This window comes from Lithobates pipiens, unplaced genomic scaffold (genome assembly GCF_037356315.1).
Source record: "Lithobates pipiens isolate NorthernLeopardFrog02 unplaced genomic scaffold, aLitPip1_a1.2 Scaffold_8, whole genome shotgun sequence".
In the NCBI taxonomy this organism is placed as follows: Eukaryota; Metazoa; Chordata; class Amphibia; order Anura; family Ranidae; genus Lithobates; species Lithobates pipiens.
In genome coordinates this window covers 456,810,407-456,831,935 of record NW_027507903.1, presented here as the reverse complement: position 1 = coordinate 456,831,935, position 21,529 = coordinate 456,810,407, and the positions used below count along the sequence as shown (strand labels likewise).

General features: G+C 42.9%; 1 protein-coding gene across 1 annotated transcript in view; it reads right to left on the bottom strand.

Moving 5' to 3' along the window:
- Positions 1-21,529, bottom strand: part of POLR3B (RNA polymerase III subunit B) — a 157,526-nt gene that overhangs the window by 115,664 nt on the left and 20,333 nt on the right. The window contains exons 8-9 of the mRNA XM_077468461.1: positions 20,146-20,263; positions 17,482-17,590 (exon numbers count right to left, since the gene is read on the bottom strand). Of these exons, the coding sequence (XP_077324587.1) occupies positions 17,482-17,590; positions 20,146-20,263 (227 nt within the window). The remainder of the gene's footprint in view (positions 1-17,481; positions 17,591-20,145; positions 20,264-21,529) is intronic.

The following is a 21,529-nucleotide window of genomic DNA, read 5'->3' as shown; positions in this document are numbered from 1 at the left end:
GTTCTAGTAAAATGCATGTTGACAGGAAAGGGTGGAAACCGATTTCTGAGATCATTACCATAAAAGGATGGTCTATCTGGGCCACCCAGGAATGTTGGGACAAAAAGCCAGGTCACCTAAAAATGGTGGGACGAGAAGCTGGAGTACGTCCTTCTGCTTTTCGGCCACCAGAGGGCAAGCATGCCTGCTGCGAAGCGGGGGACCGGATACGCGTCGCCGGAGGGCACAATTGTGTGCACGAGCCTCAGCATGGGGATATGTATGTGTAAACACACAAATCCCTGTGCTGTCAGGGAAGAGGAAACATTGTTTGTGCCTACTACGTTGGAAAAACGATATGCCTCCTCTCCTAGTCATTCCCATCCCCACACAGTTCGAATACACTGAGGAAATGCACAGTTAACCCCTTGATCGGCCCCTAGTGTTAACTCCCTTCAGTGCCAGTGACCTTTACACAGTACGCAGTGCATTTTTATAGCACAGATTGCTGTATAATTGTCAATGGGCACTATAAAAGTGTCAAAAGTATCAGATCTTTCTGTCGCAATACCGCTAATTACAAGTAAAAAATAACAATAAAAATGCCATAAATCATTCCCATAGTTTGTAGACACTAACTTTTACGCAAACCAATCAATATATACGCTTATTGCAAAAAAATTTTACCAAAAATGTGTATAAGAGTATATATTGGCCTAAACTGATAAAGAAATTTGTTTTTTTAAAACACATTTTTGGGGATATTATAGCAAAAACTAGGATTTTTTCAAAATTGTCGCTCTTTGCGCAAAAAAATAAAAACCGCAGAGCTGATCAAATACCACCAAAAGAAAGTTCTATTTGTGGGGAAAAAAGGATGCAAATTTAGCTTGGGTACAGTGTCGCAATGGTCAGTTAAAGCGATGCAGTGCCAAATTGTAAAAAGTGGTTAAAGTGCCTGAATAAAGTTCACCTGGCCAAAGTAGCCACATTCACAGCACTGTAAATATTAAGTCGGCAATCAATCTGGTTGTAAGAGGTGTCAAAACTTTCCTATTACTAGCCTTCTTCCACCACTTCAGTACCATCTATGTGATTGTTACACAATTTGTTTACTGGAATGACTTGCTGGCTCTGATCAGACTCACATGTGTAAAAACTGAGACATCTGGAAAGGCACAGAGAATAATGGGCTAGCCTGAACCATTAAAGCTGTTTCAATGCTGGAGGTTAAACCTTCAGGCATGTGAAAAACAGACGTTTTGTAGTAAAAAGGTGGAGGGGGGGGGGGGGAATAAAAACGATTGCAAAAATCTGGATGACATATTTGCTCAATTTGGGATTTTGCTTGTTGTTGGAAAGGTGCTTACACTAATGATCATGTAAAGTGATTTTTTTCCCCCAAGCTGCAGTGTTTTTTGACCCTAAAACATATGTTTTTAATGGTGTTCTTTAGGTGGAGAGAAGTCCATCTAAACCCCAAATTACATTGCAGCAAATTATATTAAGGGTGCACTACGGCCAAACAAGAGTGTTGCAACCCCTCTAGACCAGACCTGTAGGAAAGTTCACACAAGAGCTTTTTAAGCCAGTGATTTCTTTAGAGGAGGGGACTGTCGTGTCATTGGGTGGGGGGGGGGGGGACTGTCATAACTGAAAATTTATCCTCAAGATGCATATACTGTAACAAACCTAGCTTGTGCTCCAATGTTTTCATCAAGCTATTGCTGCAGCGCGTCAATCCAACTCTAGGTCAATTTAGAAGTAAATCTGCAAATTCCCTGTAAGGAGGACTTTTTCCCCCCAAACACACCGACTATAAAAAAAAAACTTATTCCTGTCTATCAAGTACACAAAGGCTGTAAGAAGGGGCACTGTAAAACAGCAAATCTACTCTTTTAACTTAAGTTGTCAAAATAGCACAGGCTTAACTAGAAGGAGGTATGGTGCTGGCCTTTATTCACTGGTATTCTTTACCCTAAGCCAGCATCAGGAACTTAGGCCTCCCAAGTAGTCTTGCTTGAAAATCATTTAAAATTAGAGGTGCACCGAATAAAAATGTTGGCACCGAAAATGCCCTTAGTCAAAAACTAGCGTTTAAAAAAAAAAAAAAAAAGTTTATATTGTTATATATAAAAATTATATTCGACTTAACATCATCAATTTAAATTAATGTGAATTTTTTTGTTGGCCATTATTGGCACCTTTAGTGCAAGAAAAGCTCAATAAAAATGCAGTCTGCAGTCTCTAACCATCTCTTGTATCACGTCTGCAATCTCTTACTTAACTTAAACACATTGGGGGTTATTTATGAAAGCAGTCGCTCTAAATCTAAGGGGTAGATCTCAAATGAGTGGAAGCTCTGCTGATTTCATCATCCAATCATGTGTAAGCTAAAATGCTGTTTTTTATTTTCCTTGCATGTCCCCCTCGGATCTACAGCAACTTTATTTCCAAGTGCACTTTCAAGTGCAGTTGCAGTGCAAAGTGTATTTTCCTTTAGTAAATAACCCCCATTTTGTTTGTTTTTTTGACCCAAGAGGTTGCCTGTGATTCTGGTTCAGTAGGCAAACTATTAGCAGCCCATAGCAACCCATCGTGGCTCCCTCTTAGGCCATGCTAGGGTTAATTTACCCTTTTATTTTCTCCATTTCTCCAATAATATATATTATAATTTTTTCTCTGTATCATGCAACTTTCGGATTGTGGGAGGGGGAGGTTGGTGAGATTTGTTTATTAATGTGGGGTTTTTTTTTTAATGACCCGAGAGGTTGCCTGTGATTTTGGTTCAGTGAGCATGCTGTTAGCAGCCCATGGTGACCCATCATGGCTCCCTCTCAGGTCATGCTGGGGTTAATATACCCTTTTTTGTCTGTATGTTTGGTTAACGAAACATTCAGCTTATTTGTTCTATGTTGTGGCCAAGGATTTATCGTTGTAGGGTGGATGGCTTACATATAGTATGTTACCTTGTTGTTCTAAATACTATAAGAATTGATTGAGCATATTTTGATTGATGTCTCCATGTCTGTTTGGCTGTTGGGAACACATCTCGTGTGTCTCTTGTCTACTTCTTCCCCTATATAGGACCGGCACAGTTAGTGCCTATTGTGTGGTGAATCGCAGGGCTTTGAATTGCTGCAGGCACATTAGGATATCGCTGGACACTTTTGAGTGTCCTTGTGCTCTCTCCTTTCTCAACCCTTTTTTTCTCTTACACTCCACCATGGCTCATACACAATTGTGACACAACCGCCACTGAAACCATGATTCTACAAATGTTAAAGATTTAAATATTGCCTCAAAGAGAGGGCAAATGTTCTACCAAATGCACAAAGTTAATATGCTCCTTCTACAAGAAACTCATTTTCAGATTGATTCTTTCCCTTCCTGCTCCAATAGATATTTCAACCGATGGTTTCATAGTACCAATTCTGTCCAGAAGACTAAGGGAGTCTCTGTTGCTTTTCATAAAGCCTTGCCAATTGTTTTTATTGACCATATTGCAGACCCCCAGGGGCGGTATATTTTTGTTAAATTTTCCCTCTAGGCAGGAACTTTGGAAACAAGTAGTATCATTTCTACATGATGTTACGGGCTCGCCCTTGGCTCTAGACCCCAAACCTTGTCTACTAGGGATATTTCCTGACGTATTAGATAAAACTACTGGCACTTTCCTGCAGGAAACCTTGTTTTCTGTTCGAAAAGTGATAGCTAGACAGTGGATGAGGCCCCTTCCACCCCGGGTTGAGGACTGGAAACGGGAAGTTAATCTTACGCTCCCATACAAAAATAGGGGTTGCCCAGCTAAATATCATAGAATATGGGATAAATGGCTGCAGGAGGTTGCCACGTGTGATGAGGGAATTTGATGTACTGTTACAGTAAATAACATGTCAATGTTAGGACTTTCCTTGACTGTGATACATAATCGCTACTGTAATGGAAAAATGTCTTTTATCTACTGTTATGGTTATGACGCAACGCCTTTTGAATGTTTGGTGTATGCCACTGTGATTGTAATCTCTGCAATAATGTTCAATAAACATTACCTGTTTAAACGTTAAAAAAAAAAATTTCCCCTCTAGAGAACTAAATTCACAGTGGCCAATATATATTTGCCTAATGTTAACCAAACCGCTAAGAAATCTGACGATATTGTTCAGTTTCATGGAAAGGAGACTCATTATGGTTGGCGATTTTAATATCCCAATGGAAAAACAGCTAAATACCTCTACTTCTAGATCTTAGGTACTTAGGAAGCATATTAGGTATCTTAGGAAGCGTATTTTGATTGACGTTTACAGGATACTGCATGCTAAAATCAAGAAACTACACTTATTTTTCCTCGGTCCACCACTCTTATATTTGAATTGATTTTATTTTTTTGTGGATCATAACCGTTTAGACTGGTCTCCGGTAAGTGACATTGATACTATGCTTTGGTCAGACCATTCACCTCTCTGAAGTTTTTAAAATCCCTTTAGCCCCAATTAGAGAGTGGACGTGGTGTCCGAGTGATGCACTGTTGGTAAACTCAGAATGTTCTGCATATATCACAGAAACTACTTCCTGGCTGACCATGTTTCAGACCCTACCCCACTATCCTTCCAAGGGGAGGCTCTGAAGGCGGTTCTAAGAGGGACTTATTTTCAATTAGGTGCTCGCTTGAAAAAGAAGCAATTAGCATCCATTAAAGCAGCAGTCAAGAAGCTTAAGACTTTAGAAACTGAGCATAAGAGCTCAAATACGATCGAAACATTATTGAAGGTAGTCTCCACGATTTATATGAATCCTCTACTCGTACACTTGCAGAAAAAGCTGCGGTACACCAATATAAAAATTTAGCAACAAAATGTGGAAAGACGGTGGCTCACCATTTACATCCACAACAGACTTCTGTTTTTGGTCCTTGAAGTTATGAAATTAAAATAGAAATTATATCCTCACCTTCTTGAATCATAAAAATGTTTAGTAATTACTATCTATAAACATATCCCCTCAACAGTCAGTAAATCCTAGTGGTACTATAAAGGATAATCTAGCATCTAATATAACAGATACCCCATTACAGATCTTGCATTTAGGCACAATTGATTAACTAGAAACCCCATTTACTAAAGGAGGAGGTTGCCAAGGCTGTTGCCAATACGCCAGCTAGTAAGGCCTCATGCACACGAGACGCAGATGAAACCTCTGTCAAAAAAAAGCTGAAACGCGCGTTTTGCCGCGTTTGCATGTCGCGTTTAGACGCGTTTAGACGCGTTTACGTTTAGACGCGTTTATAAAGATAACATCATGTAGACCCTCCCCAAGCTCTCAAAGCATTTTTTTTAACTATTTCTGCTATTTTGATCAGAGTGAGCAGCAGCAGCATAGAGAGCAGTTGTACACTTGCATTTGCCGTGTCACTTGCCACGGCACCTGCCACAAGTTGTGGATTGTCCACTTGCCACGTCACTTGCCACAAGTTGGGGATTGTCCACTTGCCACATCACCTGCCACGTCACCTGCCACAAATTGTGGATTGTCCACTTGCCACGTCACTTGCCACATCACCTGCCACGTCACTTGCCACGAGATGTGGATTGTCCACTTTCCACGTCATCTGCCATGCCACCTGCCACAAGCTGTGGATTGTCCACTTGCCACGTCACCAGCCACATCACCTGCCACAAGTTGTGGATTGTCTACTTGCCGCGTCACTTGCCACATCACCTGCCACGTCACTTGCCACATCACCTGCCACAAGTTGTGGATTGTTCACTTGCCACGTCACCTGCCACGTCACCTGCCACAAGTTGTGGATTGTCCACTTGCCACGTCACTTGCCACAAGCTGTGGATTGTCCACTTGCCACATCACTTGCCACGTCACCTGCCACGTCACTTGCCACGTCACCTGCCACGTCACCTGCCACAAGTTTTGGATTGTCCACTTGCCATGTCACTTGCCACGTCAGCTGCCACGTCACTTGCCACGAGATGTGGATTGTCCACTTTCCACGTCATCTGCCATGCCACCTGCCACAAGCTGTGGATTGTCCACTTGCCACGTCACCAGCCACATCACCTGCCACAAGTTGTGGATCGTCCACTTGCCACGTCCCTTGCCACGTCCCCTGCCACGTCACCTGCCACAAATGGATTGTCCACTTGCCACGTCACTTGCCACGTCACCTGCCACAAGTTATGGATTGTCCACTTGCCACGTCACATGCCAGTCACCTGCCACAAGTTGTTGATTTTCCACTTGCCACGTCACCTGCCAAGTCACTTGCCGCGTCACCTGCCAGGTCACTTGCCACGTCACCTGCCACAAGTTGTCTATTGTCCACTTTCCACGTCACTTGCCACTTCACCTGCCACGTCACTTGCCACAAGTTGTGGATTGTCCACTTGCCACATCACTTGCCACCTGCCATGTCACTTGCCACAAGATGTGGATTGTCCACTTGTCACATCACCTGCCACATCACTTGCCACATCACCTGCCACAAGTTGTGGATTGTCCACTTGCCACGTCACTTGCCACAAGATGTGGATTGTCCACTTTCCACGTCACCTGCCATGCCATCTGCCACAAGTTGTGGATTGTCCACTTACCACGTCACCAGCCACATCACCTGCCACAAGTTGTGGATTGTCCACTTGCCACATCACTTGCCACCTGCCATGTCACTTGCCACAAGATGTGGATTGTCCACTTGTCACATCACCTGCCACATCACTTGCCACATCACCTGCCACAAGTTGTGGATTGTCCACTTGCCACGTCACTTGCCACAAGATGTGGATTGTCCACTTTCCACGTCACCTGCCATGCCATCTGCCACAAGTTGTGGATTGTCCACTTACCACGTCACCAGCCACATCACCTGCCACAAGTTGTGGATTGTCCACTTGCCACACCACTTTCCACGTCACCTGCCACGTCACCTGACACAAGATGTGGATTGTCCACTTGCCACGTCACCAGCCACATCACCTGCCACAAGTTGTGGATCGTCCACTTGCCACGTCCCTTGCCACGTCCCCTGCCACGTCACCTGCCACAAGTGGATTGTCCACTTGCCACGTCACTTGCCACGTCACCTGCCACAAGTTATGGATTGTCCACTTGCCACGTCACATGCCAGTCACCTGCCACAAGTTGTTGATTTTCCACTTGCCACGTCACCTGCCAAGTCACTTGCCGCGTCACCTGCCAGGTCACTTGCCACGTCACCTGCCACAAGTTGTCTATTGTCCACTTTCCACGTCACTTGCCACTTCACCTGCCACGTCACTTGCCACAAGTTGTGGATTGTCCACTTGCCACATCACTTGCCACCTGCCATGTCACTTGCCACAAGTTGTGGATTGTCCACTTGCCACGTCACTTGCCACAAGTTGTGGATTGTCCACTTGCAATTGCAATTGTTTAAAATATTTTTCTAATGGTTTTTCATCATTTGCAATCATTTTTGAGATTTTTAATGTAAAAAAAAAGGTCACCTTTAAAAACGCATATAAACGCAAACGCGGCTAAACGCGGTTGCCGCGTTCAGCCGCGTTTAGCCGCGTTTAGCCCCGTTTTGCGTCTGAAACGCAGAAATTTTTGTCTCTGAACGCATTTTTTTGCTTCTGGAAAAACGTGATTAAACGCAACTGCATATAAACGCAAAAAAACGAGACTGTGTGCATGGACACATAGGATAACATTGAATGAGTTCAGGTGCAGTTGAAAAAACTGTCCAACTGCATCTGAACGCGCGTTTAACTGCGTCTCGTGTGCATGAGGCCTAAGAGCCCAGGCGCTGATGGCTTCATGACTTCTTATCCCTTTTTTGACCAAAGTATTCAACTCTCTATTGAATGGGTCTACCTTCTCTACACAATAACTTTGGAAGCACATATTTCACTTATTCCAAAAGCAGAAAAAGATTGTTCTCTTCGTGCGAATTATAGACCCATATCTTTAATTGGAGTTGATTTATAAAAATCTTCACCAAGGTTTTAGCTAGTCGCTTAAAACCATTATTGTCCCAATTAATACATCTTGATCAGGCTGTTTTTTTCAGTGGACGAGACTAGAGAATACCCTTAAAGCCCTTCTGCTGATGGATTATGCCCGTACTCAAGACAATCCTCTCTGTCTATTAACGATCAATGCTGAAAAGGCGGTTGATCACGTCAGCTGAGAGTTTCTACGATCTTCTCCTCGACAGATCGGCCTAGGCCCCTATATGATTGCATGGATTATGTCTCTCAAACTATCACCCTCAGGCAGAATTAGGGTGAATGGATCTCTCAATTTCTGCTGATCTTACCCAACAAACTCTTTACACGTGGGACAATACGATACCCACCTTTAGAATATCAAAACAATCGGGCCCTATGACCCCTTTCTTTGGAACACCGGATTTTTTACCAGTCTTTCAATCAATGGTGCTTGGCCCTTGGCATTAACAGGAACATAGACTTGCTCAGGTCCTTCAGTCAAACACGTCACTGATGGCAGCTTCTTCATCTCCGTAATGTCCTCTTGTAACCTTGCGCAGTGGTTGCAGGGGCAGCAAGCTTTGTCTTACATACGATCTATATCATCACTCACAGATATCTCTGTCAAACCAACTATCTTTGAAGCTTTGCTACTCCAGCTGGGGCCACCAACACATACGGTGTTCCTACTGTATTCCATCTTCCAGAAATGGCAAAAAGATCTCCAATAAACTTTGATTCCTTCAGATTGGCAACAAAGTTTTATTCTGACACATACACAGTCATTATCCATGAAAACCCAAGAAAAAGGGTTGGTAAAAAGTTGGTAACCAGATGGTATAGGTGCCCCTCTTCTCTCAGGCAATATAATCATGATATAGCCAATATCTGTTGGCGATGCCATGCCTCAAAGGGAAACATGGCCCACATTTGATGGGATTGGCTCTGTGCAAGGATGTTTTGAAAACATATTTTTGACTTATATACTGCAAACTTATGGATACACCTATCCATGCATGACCCGGAGTGGCTCTCCTGACCATGATTCCTGGATCTCTAAAGTCAGCAAAAAAACACTTTCATGCTGCAGCTAGAGTAGTCATTTCCAGACATTGGAAATCAATGTGTGTACACCTTGGGGAATGGGCAACCAAACTAGACTCCATTAGAGGCTTGGAAAGTTGGTGCAGGAAATGGGAAAAGAATAACAGTTTTCCTACACTTGGACTGCTTGGTCCAAGTTTCATCATTCAGCAGAGTATCATATCTGGGCTGAAGGAAATTATACCACCATCTTCTCTTAGCCATGATGGAGCGTGCCTGATATTCCCTGCTACCCTACCTTAGTTTACATTTTACCCCTTCCCATTTTGTTGCATCCCTTATAATCTATTAAATGTATTATTATTTATTCATTCATTTTTTTTCTTCATTTCTTTGTCTTTTTTCTGAATGAGTGTAATGTGAACAACTGAAATGTAGCTATGCTCCTCAATATAAGTATGGAATATCTGACTATTTAAATGTTAACCACTTGCCAACCAATACATCGGCAGAATGGCGCGGTTGGGCAAAGTAACGTACTCCGTGAGCGTGGCCGCAGGACCCGATTGGCACGGGCATACCTGCAATCGTGTCACGGAGCTGAAGAATGGGGAAATGCCGATGTAAACAGCATCTCCCCGTTCTGCCCAATGACAGGTCACTGATCATCTGCTTCCCGTCATCGGCAGCAGAGATCAGTGTCATGCAACACACAGCCCATCCCCCAGACAGTGAGAAACACTCCCCTACGACACACGTAACCCCTCCCCGACCCTAGTGGTTAACCGCTTCACTGCCCGTGACATTTTTACAGTAATCAATGCAATTTTATAGCATTGATCGCTGTATTAATGCCAATGGTCCCAAAAATGGGTCAAAATTGTCCGATGTGTCCGCCATAATGTCACAGTCACAATAAAAAAAGTCGCTGATCACCGCCATTACTAGTAAAAATTTTGTAGACGCTATAACTTTTGCGCAAACCAAATGCTTATTGCAAATTTTTTTTAACAAAAATATGTAAAAGAATACGCATCGGCCTAAACTGAGGAAAAAAAATTTTTTTAATATATTTTTGGGGGATATTTATTATATCAAAATGTAAAAAATTTGATTTTTTTTAAAAATTACGCTCTTTTTGTTTATAGCACAAAAATTAAGATCACAGAGGTGATGAAATACCACCAAAAGAAAGCTCTATTTATGGGGAGAAAAAAAAAAAAGTCGTCAATTTTGTTTGGGGGCCATGTCACACGACCGCGCAACTGTCAGTCAAAGTGACACAGTGCCGAATCACAAAAAGTGCTCTGGTCAGGAAGGGGGTAAATCCTTCCAGGGCTGAAGTGGTTAAACTAACTAACTTAACTTTATTAAAATGTCGATTTCGATTTTTTTGGAAAGTAAATTTTTGGTTTACGGCAGATGTACATGGTAACCTGGATAAATTAGCAAATGTTTTACACATCTGAACCTTTTCTGCTTACTGTAAAATAATTTTTTGTTTTTTGTATTTGAACATTTTAATAAAATAAGATTGAAAAAAAAATAAAAAAAAAACACATTCGGCACACTTCTAGCAGACATGATACAGGAGATGGTCACAGACTGCAGACATGATACAAGAGATCAATGCAGCCTCAGTGCCCAGAGCACACAGAGTGGCGATCTCCCGCTGTGTCACGGAGCTGAATTAAAATTGCCCAGGAGGCCGCAGTAATAAAGCCCCACGTCCTATGATACAGGTGTAGCTGGGTTCTGGGTACCAGAGGCTTAATGGTGACCTCCAGAGTCAGGGACAGATGACATGCTTCTATGTAGAGTGGATTTATGAGGCATGGTGGGTGCAATGCAAAGTAGATTAATGGGAGCCAGACACTTCTTGAATGCAAAAAGATTTATTGTCTCTTAAACAGAACTGTAGGAAAGAGTGTTTAGGGCCAGGACACCCTTAAAGAGGAAGTAAACCCTAATGGGTTTACTTCCTCTTTCATTCCCTGCAATTCACCCAAATAAAGAGGCTCTCCCAGCAGGCCAAGGGACCAAAGGAGATCCCTGCCCATTGGCTGAGATACCCCATCTATTCCTAATCTGTCCTTGCAATGCCCTTGTCTTATCTAATGCCACAAGATACCAAGCCATCTAGTGACAGAAGAGAGAAGTGCAGCAAGAATTAGGTGGAATCAATTGATCTCCTACCAAATGGTCAAGGCAACTATACCTGGTAGCTAAATTTACTAGCAACCCTGCCTAAACATCAGGGTGCTATACACGTCACATGGATTTAATTTCCCGATACTGGATTAGTGTGCCATCTATCACAGGAGGTGGGACTTTGTTACTACGGCTGCCAAACAATTCATCGTTGTGACATAGGGAGATAGCCCGTTCTGCGTGACAAGGAGAGGAAGAGGTGGGAGGGGAAGACTGGGGCGTGCCAGGATGACACACCTGCAATGTGCGGCACCCGGCGGCGGACCACCCCCCTTTGGGTACCTTTATTTCTTTCAGACCAGATAAAAAAAAAAAAAACACCACACACACACAGGGGTTCGGCGGATATGTTTCGGTGGCTGAAATTTCGGTGCACCTCTAATTTAAATCAGCTTTTAGAGAAGTTTAAGTAGCTTGTTTTGATGGAGCTGGCATAAGCAAACTATTAACTTCACCAAGAAATACGGCAGCTCTCAGCGCACTATGAACTGTATGTAGCCGAGTCATGTCAGTGCTCAGCCCGACTCAAAATTCGCTCTGTGTGGGATGGGAAGTTCCCATCCCGTCTATACCCAGTGTTGTATACTGTATGTGACAGAAGCTACATACAGTTCATACAGCGCTGAGAGCTGCTGCATCTCTTAGTGAAGTAAATAGTTTTCTTGGACCACCATGGTCCAAACAAACTATTTCAACTTAACCAAAAGCTGGAAATTGGCCTCCCGCCTCAAAATAGACATATGAAAATAATGAAAGTTCATGTATCTGCATAAAGCTGGAGCTAAACATCATCACTGCACATGGAGCAACTGTGCCTGTCCACCTTTAGGCTGGGTTCACACTGCTGCGGTGACGAGAATCGGATGTGATTCGCACCGCAAATCACATCCGATCTCTGTGCGATGCGAGTTCAGCCATACAGATAATATGGCTGAATTTGCATCGCATCCGGCCCAAACTCGCACAGGACCCTTTTTTTTGGTCCGTAGCATAATCGGATCGCATGGGTGTTCACACTATGCGATCCGATTCCTGTCCGAATTTGCAGATCGCACTGCGATATGCGAACTGATCTGGGGGTGTCATTAACTTTTCACTGACACTCCCAGCAGTTCCCATAGGGCAGTGTGGACTGCCGCCAGGGGGCATGAGATGCGGGAATCCGCAGTAGATTCGCAGCGTTCCTGCATCGCAGCAATGTGAACCCAGCCTTAAGGTTCTTTATGAAGCCTATGCCCAACTTAATAAACCCCCCCCCCTCCTTTCAGGCATTGATCTGCCTCCTTACATGAATAAAGCCCTCCCTTCTCTCCTCAAATTAATTTTTAGGGCAAAAGTCCAGCAAAAGCAGTTTATCTTCCCAAGTTCCCCATCATGTGATTCACTAAAGCCCCTCCTCCAGCAATGATCAACTACTGCAGTCTGGATCCTCCTCTGGCCGTTGCCATTTGCCCCTCTATGTAATGTCATCATACAAATGGAGTCTTCAGGATAGTAGTAGACAGCCAATATGTAGGGACCGTGTCACCAGATAGCAACGTGGGAATCCCAAAAAGGACCCTCCCATTAATAAGCTGAATCGGGACCTGGTCTTTTACCTCTTGGATTCAGGTTTAGCATTTTTTTTTTTTTTTTTTGTAAAGAGAAAAAAAACAGAGTCCAGCTTTAGGCCCCTTTCACACATGCGGATGATATGTCCGTATTTCATCCATCCGTTTGCGGATGAAATACGGACATCCATTCATCCCTATGGGATAGCGGGTGTCTGCGGATGAGCATCCGCAGACACCCGCTATTGTCCGCCTCCGAAAATGTCAGATTCTGCAGACGGAGGAAAATCCTATTTTTCTGTCCGTCTGCAGAGCGGATCGGATGAACACGGACACACGGTCCGTGCTCGTCCGATCCCCATAGAGGAGAGCGGAGAGCTGACAGGGCGGTCCCCGCACAGTGTGCGGAGACCGCCCTGTCCGCAGCCGGCTCAGCGGGGACAACGGAGCGATCCCCGCTGAGCGAGCGGATCATCACGGGGCGGATCTTTACTGATCCGCCCCGTGTGAAAGGGGCCTTAAAAGAACAAATCAAATATTCACACATTAAATGTTCAGTCCCATCAACAAAAAAGAGCCTGGGCTGCAAAAACACTCAATTTTTTACTTTAAAATGGGTGACTTAAATTAGCAGAAATCCATATACAGTATAACAAAAACGGAAATAGGCCCTGTAGAGAAAACATTTCCTTCTCCAGAAAAAAAAAATGGCAAGTCAAGTTTTTGAACATTTCAAGCAGACGAAAAACTGAGCCTGCAGTCTTTACCAATGGTATTAAATAGTTAGAAAAGATCAATAACAGATTACTGGAGAATGAGGTCTTAAAGTGAAGGGAGCACGTACAGTAAAGTTCACAATGCAGCAAGGAGCTTTATACCAATTGGAAAAGAACTCTGCCTAACAAGCATACACACATCAGCATAGCTCCAAATTCAGAAAAAGAGGCTTGTACATCATATGCCGGATTTACAATACTCTGTACTTTCTCCCCCTCCCCCTCCCCCCTCACACCTCCACTGACCACATTATTGCAAGAAAACGTTAAAAAAAAAAAAAAAAAGTCTCTGGAAAATATTTAAATGCTTACTCAATGAGGTGCTGTAGTAGGGAAAGAGGAGAAAATATGCCTCTTAGTCGACGAAAACATTTGTCATAATTTTCGCCAGCGGCATATTTCCAGTGACAAAAACGAAACGAAAATGACCCCACATTTTTATCAATTGAAGAAAATCAATTCAATTTTCGTCAATGAATTATAACTGAACAAAAATGTGAGGGAAGGATGTTTATCCATGTGAACCCAGTGAGCGCTTCCCCTCGCAGAAAGCAAGGTAGCGACCATAGCAAGCTTAGTGGTGTGGTGTGGTGTGCTTTGCACTGTGCAGCATTAGAGACCTCCTCAGATGACCATCCAGAGCACGGTGTGCATGACAGGCCTCCTCAGATGACCATCCAGAGCACAATGTGCATGACAGGCCTCCTCAGATGACCATCCAGAGCACGAGGTGCATGACAGGCCTCCTCAGATGACCATCCAGAGCACGATGTGCATGACAGGCCTCCTCAGATGACCATCCAGAGCACGATGTGCATTACAGGCCTCCTCAGATGACCATCCAGAGCACGATGTGCATGACAGGCCTCCTCAGATGACCATCCAGAGCACGATGTGCATGACAGGCCTCCTCGGATGACCATCCAGAGCACGGTGTGCATTACAGGCCTCCTCAGATGACCACCCGGAGCACGATGTGCATTACAGGCCTCCTCAGATGACCATCCAGAGCACGATGTGCATTACAGGCCTCCTCAGATGACCATCCAGAGCACGATGTGCATTACAGGCCTCCTCAGATGACCACCCAGAGCACTGTGTGCATTACAGGCCTCCTCAGATGACCATCCAGAGCACTGTGTGCATTACAGGCCTCCTCAGAGGACCATCCAGAGCACTGTGTGCATTACAGGCCTCCTCAGAGGACCATCCAAGAGTGTCTGTGTAATTTGTTTTAACCTTAAAGCAGTAGTAAACCATCAGGTTTCGGTCCTTTGATTGGATGAGCCACGATAAGGACACGGTACAGGGCTTTGAAGGAACGGCACGGTATGCCGTTCTTTCAGAGTGCATTCGCCGGCGAAATCACTGGCAGCTTCACAAGTAAATTTCTCCCAATTGGTGCACGTTTAGGAGATATTTACTATACCTATAGGCAAGCCTTATTATAGGCTTACCTACAGGTAAAAATCGTCCATGGGAGTTTACTCTTACTTTAATACTAAAAATAACATATTCTATTTTTTTTTTTTTTTACTCCAGGGATATACAATTTGATAAATTGAAATACATTTTTTAAGCGTTTAACTAAACCCATTAAATTTTAGTCGACTAACGTGTAGGACATTTTGGTTGGCTTAAATTCACTGCAGATCTTAGTCAACTAAAACTAAAAAAAGCATTTTAGTCAAAAGACTAACTCCAAAATTGGTGCCAAAATTAAAACTGGCCACAGCACTGACAAGCACTTGTGACACTGTGATACAGTGTCTGCGCACTTTCACACGTTCAAAAGTGATCTGTAGCTTTGGATTATGAAATTATATGTTAAAAAGGTACATTGATCCACTTACTGCTTTGTTCCTCAGACCCCTATGTTCTCTAACCTGACCTGGAAAGTTCTGGTTTGCCAAAAATTTGGCTGCTCAAGACAACACATCTATCAGTCTCTCATAATTAAATTTTACAGAGCTAAACAAAGCAAACCTGCACTCTGACCATTCAGGCCCAAGCAAAAACTTTTGTACAAACTTTTCCTTCTTTTCTCTGCTGCTCCATTCAGTGCTGGAAGCAGAGTCCATAGCCCTGTGTAAAGCTGCAAGTTGCCAGAGTTGTAGAAATGAAGCAAGGAGAAGCCAAAAAAAAGAAATCATAGATCTGTGAATGAATGAACTAAAAGATCCATCTTCCACCATGGCAGACAGACTTGTAGCATGGAACACAAGTGAAGGGATCACTGCGTTCCTGAGCTTGAGGGAGAACTATGAACTGAAAGCCTGTACAGAGATACAAGCAGGGAGCTGGAGGAAGAGATTGCAGGAGCCTGACAATGCATCCACAACTCGCTGATTGTGAAAGCAAAGCTGTGAAGGCTTCACACTTTTTTTTTTTTTTTGGTCAAAAAAGAATAAGATATTTTTTATTTATTTATTTTATAAAGGTGAACTTCGCCTTTTACTATTAGGCCGCGTACACACGGGCGGATTGTCTGCCCAACTTAGTCCGCTGAACCGTGTTTCAGCAGACAATCCGCTCGTGTGTGGGCTTCAGCTGACTTTTTCAGCGGACAGTCTGACGGACTAAGTCTTTCGGAATTTCCGTAATTTTGTCCGTCCAAACTTGGTTTTGTCCGTCCAAACTTGGTTTCAGTGGACAGCCTGCTCGTGTGGAGGCAAGTTGGACGGACTAAGTATGGCGCATGCTCAGAAAGGATTTACACGGCCGAAGGTTGCATTGCAGTGTATTGGACGTCGTTTTTCTAGTCCCGTCGTACGTGCTGTACACGTCATCACGCAAGGTTTCAGCGGACTGTCTGTTCATCGTGTGTGGTCAAGTCCGTTCATTCAAATGTTGGACGGACTGTCTGTCGGATTGTCTGACGAGCTTAGTTGGGCAGACAATCCGCCCGTGTGTACGCGGCCTTAGGCCGCGTACACACACGCGGACTGTTTGCCCAACTTTGTCCGTCCAACAGTTTCGGCAAACAGTCCGCTCAAACTTAGCATGGACGGACATGGCCACACACGACGGACGAACAGTTTGCTGAAACCGTGCGCGATGACGTGAACGGCACGTACGACGGGACGAAAAATACGACATCCTATACACTGCATTATAGCTTTCGGCGTGAAAATCCTTTCTGAGCATGCGCGGTCTCAGCGGACAGTTTTACGGAATTTCCGAAAAACCTTGTCCGTCCAACTGTCCGCTGAAACTGTCCGCTGAAAGCCCACACACGAGCGGACTGTCCGCCCAAACACTGTTCAGCCGGCAAAGTTGGGCGAACAGTCCGCGCGTGTGTACGCAGCCTTAGAGTCTGCTTAGAGAAGTTGGGAACACTTGAGGAACCAGAGGAAGCACAAAGTTCAGCACAATAAACTATTACACAGGCTTTCCAACTCAATTTGTCTTTTCTCCAAGGGCCACATGTCTGTTACTCAAATGTAAAAAAGGAAGCAAACTTTACTAACAGGTCACCAATAAGGGATGTAAATGCAAAATAATATGCCTTCCACTTTAATCTAAAGAGAAATGAGACTACAGCTCCCTCTAGTGGCAAAACTGGATAAAGCTTCAAATCAGAAAAGCAAGCAAAGTGAGGTCTTTTAGCTGCTGAGAAAGGACATGCAAAAACTCTACAATAGACCATCCATGCCTTTTAGATATTTATGATTCAAAGTGAAGAATTATTATGGTTGTTCACAGCAAGAGCAGATCATCTCTTTTCATACTCTTATACTGCACTAGCTACAGAAAAGAAAAATGTTTCTAATGACAAGAAAATTAAAATTTAGACACTTTGAATTATGAAACCCAATCACATTCAGCGAGGTAAAACAAATGCATTCACACCCCAAAAGGAAGCAGGCATGCCCATGTTATTCATTGTCTTGGTGGGCCACAACAAAATGTTTGTGTCCCATGATGCATATAACTAACCTTGAAAATAATGGCAATGGGAATATCTTCTGATAGCGTGTTGTGCTTCAGGTAGAATCTGCCCTGCTTTACCACCAGATTGGTCCTGCTCTTCTTTTCATGAGTAGAGCTGTATGGGACACACAAGATGAAAATACATCAAAATGGCAAAAACCAATCAGACCCCTATGTTCTGTAACCTGACCTAGAAAGTTTGGTTTGCCAAAAACAACACATCTACCATTCTCTCACTTTTGATCAGCTGTTGATCATGAAACTGTGCTTAAACTGTTTGAAAGAGCAAACTTCGTTTTTGTTGCAATTGTAAATGTTTCTCTCAAAATTCTTTTTTTCAAATCTAACTTTAAAGTAGTTCTAAAAAGGTAAAATGTTTTTACCTTAATGCATTCCCTGCATTAAGATAAAACAAAGATTGACTCTTGCTGTGCCACTGGTTCCTCCTGCTGCCAGTCAAATCCTGTGTGCAGAGAGTGGTGGCAGGGGCAAGTGAAGCGGTGTCAATAGATGCATACAACCCAGCTCATGCTCAAGCCCGTACTTCTGCCCCCCTAGCATAGAACAAAAGGAGGAGCCAAGATCTCTGGCGAGGAACCCAAAAACAGAGGATTTGGAGCTGTACTGTGCAATACCATAGCACAGAACAGGAGAGTAACATTTTAATAAAACTAAAAATTGCCTTTACAAACACAAATGAGATTTGACGAAAGTTGGTCATTGACAGATTTTATTGTGGCCAGAGGATATAGCCCCTCGTGTATAAAAGTTCACACACCATATGCAATCCCAATTGCTTAATTACATCTATGAAAAATCAAAGCTAATGTGTCTCTAAACACTCCATGCTTAACTAATCTCCAAACCCAGAGTACTATGCATCACAGTTTATAAAAATGTCTTTCACATACAGTTTTGTTGAGTGGTAAACTCTCGCTTCACAACCTGCATTGGTCTGCTTAATCTACATTTCCCATCCATCTATGAACCTGGCAATTCTACTGCACACATATCCCTTTTGTTATTTAAGCTGGTAGCATGGATTTCATCAAATGGTGTTTTACTGTGCTATTAAATGCCGACACTGGATGTGGGATATATTACAGTAGTCTTTTCAGGAGCCAACAGATGAGGATGACCACATTTTCACAGTAAGATCATGTAGATCAGACACCTCATAATGGAAGGTGGAGCTGAGGACAATGGCAAAGTATTTTTATGGATGGGTTGTCTTGATAATGCCAGGGACGCAGATGAAAGCCATTGAGGGTACAGAAAAGGATTGCTTTTTTTTTTTTTTTTTTTGCTGGATTTAGTGACTTTTTAATGTTAAATCCAAGATGGCATATGTGGGGCACTGATGCAAACTGATGAGCAAAACTTGAACATATCAATACCATTATTTCCCCGTCAATGTATAAATAAAGAAGACGCCCTAGGTATCATCTTAATAGCAATAAAACACTTTTCCCTCTATTCAAAAGTAGGGGAAAAAAAAAAAAAAAAAAAAAAAAAAAAAAAAAAAAAAAAGGGTTTTAGCTGGAGATTCACTTTAATAGTATTTAACATACACGTTATTAGTATACAAACGTCCTCCTGCCCTCTGCCGTCACAATGAGGGAGATGGACCAGGTGCTCCTACTACAACTCACACTAAATACATTGGTATAATCCAGTGCAATTCATTCTGAATGCCACCCTAACACACCTTCCGATGGATGTGCCTTGAGGAGCATCATAATGCACCAACTCACATTGTTGAGCCCTGCCAAAAAATAGTTCATGTATCATTTTTTTTTTGCAGCGCATGTTAGCGAATTGCTGCGCTGCAACACACATGCATCAAAAAGGTTTGTTGGAGAGACATTTAGATTGAATGGTTCTAACTTTGAGAAGAGGTGAAAGGGTAAGGATCATTGTTAGGTTTATTGCTAATACGAGATGCTCAGAGCACTTTCTATGTACACAGTGACTTGGAAATAAGGAGATCGTTACACATTCAAGTTTTGCTCACGCATCAGTTTGAGTTTTCTTTCAGACCCATTATCTTAGAGTCAACCTAAAAAAATAAATAAAAAAAAAATAAAAAAAGGTGTTGAGTCTTGGGATGTGTGGGTGGAGCTGGGCCCTTGTTCATGTTAAAGCATGTGCCTTGAATTGTGTATAAAGTTACAATGTTTCTCAATAATAAAGTCATTCCTACTACAGAAGAGACAGAGTGCGTCTCGTCTTTTTGCCAGAGGGGTCGGCTCCTATAGGAAAGGGTCATTTAGCTGTGGATATTGGTAGCGAGTGGATGTGTGTCTAGGAGAGGGAACATCGTAAACGGTGTTAACCCCCTTTATATTAGGGGTGCCGTTACACATAGTATGAACAGTCCTAATAATGCAGATAAAAAAAATAAAAAAAAAAAGTTCTTCAACCAGAATCACGACCGGTATGAAGGCACAAAATCCTCTCGGCCATGAGTTATTATGGAAATTATTTGAGCATAGTACTGAGGTCACAGAGAACCACATATCAGACAAAATGCTATTTCTGGTTCCTAGTCAGCCTAGGTTACCATACAATATTTTAAAGGACAAGGACAAGAAACTGATACTGTGGTACACAGGACCAGGATAATTTTAGCATTCGGAATAGCTATGAAAAATAAAGATCTTAATTTACCTGGTAACAGAGGCTCCCACAGTTCCTTTCCTGTCTGCTTCTACAATAATTCTGTTTTTAGACAGCTGCTCTTGAATTAGAATTACCTTTTCCACACCTTTAACAATGAAGTACCCGCCTGCAAAAAAAATAAAAAATTATGGGAAAACATTTTTACACTGACATACGCTCCATAAGAGAGAGCGCTTTTGGTCAACAACAAAGAAGCTCAAGGACCAAAATTTTGGCTCTGCGCCTAGCGTGTTTTTTTTGCGCAACAAAAGGCGCACTGTTCGGGGGACATTAAGAAAGAATGACTTTGTTGCATGCTTTGTTGCAATTTTAGTTCAATTTGGAAATCTAGGCAGAACCGCACCAAATCTGCCCACGATTTCAAATCATTCAGATGGGAACATGCAGACAGCAATAAAAAGTGTACAACAGTTGTAACTAAAAAAAAAAAATCATGCACAGTGGTAAGCCTAACATCCCCCCCCCCCTGCCCCCCCCCCCACAAAAATTGTCTGAAATATTTTCTTGCACAAAGTATGTGCGCCTTTCATTTTAGTGATGAGAAATGGGTGTATTGAGCGATGCTGCTCCAAGCGCATTTCAGAAACCACCAGGAGGCTATGTTAGGACATGACTTTTCAAGCTGAAGTTAAATCCGATTAGATTTTGCCTTCTCTACCCCATCCAGGGTGCAGTACATAGCTTCCTGAAGACATCATAGCACCCTGCAAGCAGTGGGCTATGTCTTGAGAGGAGTTAGAATATTAAAATACCTTGATGGGTGGATATCAGTCTAAAGGAGTCGACAATTCTAGGCAGGCTGCATTTCCATGCAGACCACCCTGGGTAACACGCACATGTGATGCTAAGCTTCCATGACTGAAAGAACTAAAATCCAATAAATGAAAGGGGAGGTCGACTGACAGTCAGGCTGAGGAGGAATGAGCTAGGCTATGCATAAAGTCCTCCATCTAGGACACGAGATGCTGCAAAAGTCAGGTAGAAATGAATGCACACTGAGGAGCTCAAAGTTTGCAGAAAATGAGTAAAGAAAAAAAAAATCCATTAATCGGAGAGAAGCCTGCACAACCAAGACTGAAGACAAAGTTGGAGTTCAATTAAGTCTAATATTCAGCTAGTGGCAAAAAAAAATAAAAAATAAAAAAAAAACAAATAAAAACACACACACACACACACACACACACACACACACACACACACACACACACACACACACACACACACACACACACACACACACACACACACACACACACGTGTATGCAACAAGCAAAAAAATATATATACATATTTTATTCTAACAGCAGCATCCTCTAAAGCAGGGGTCTCCAAACTTTCTAAACAAAAAGGTCCATTTTATTGTCGTTCAGAC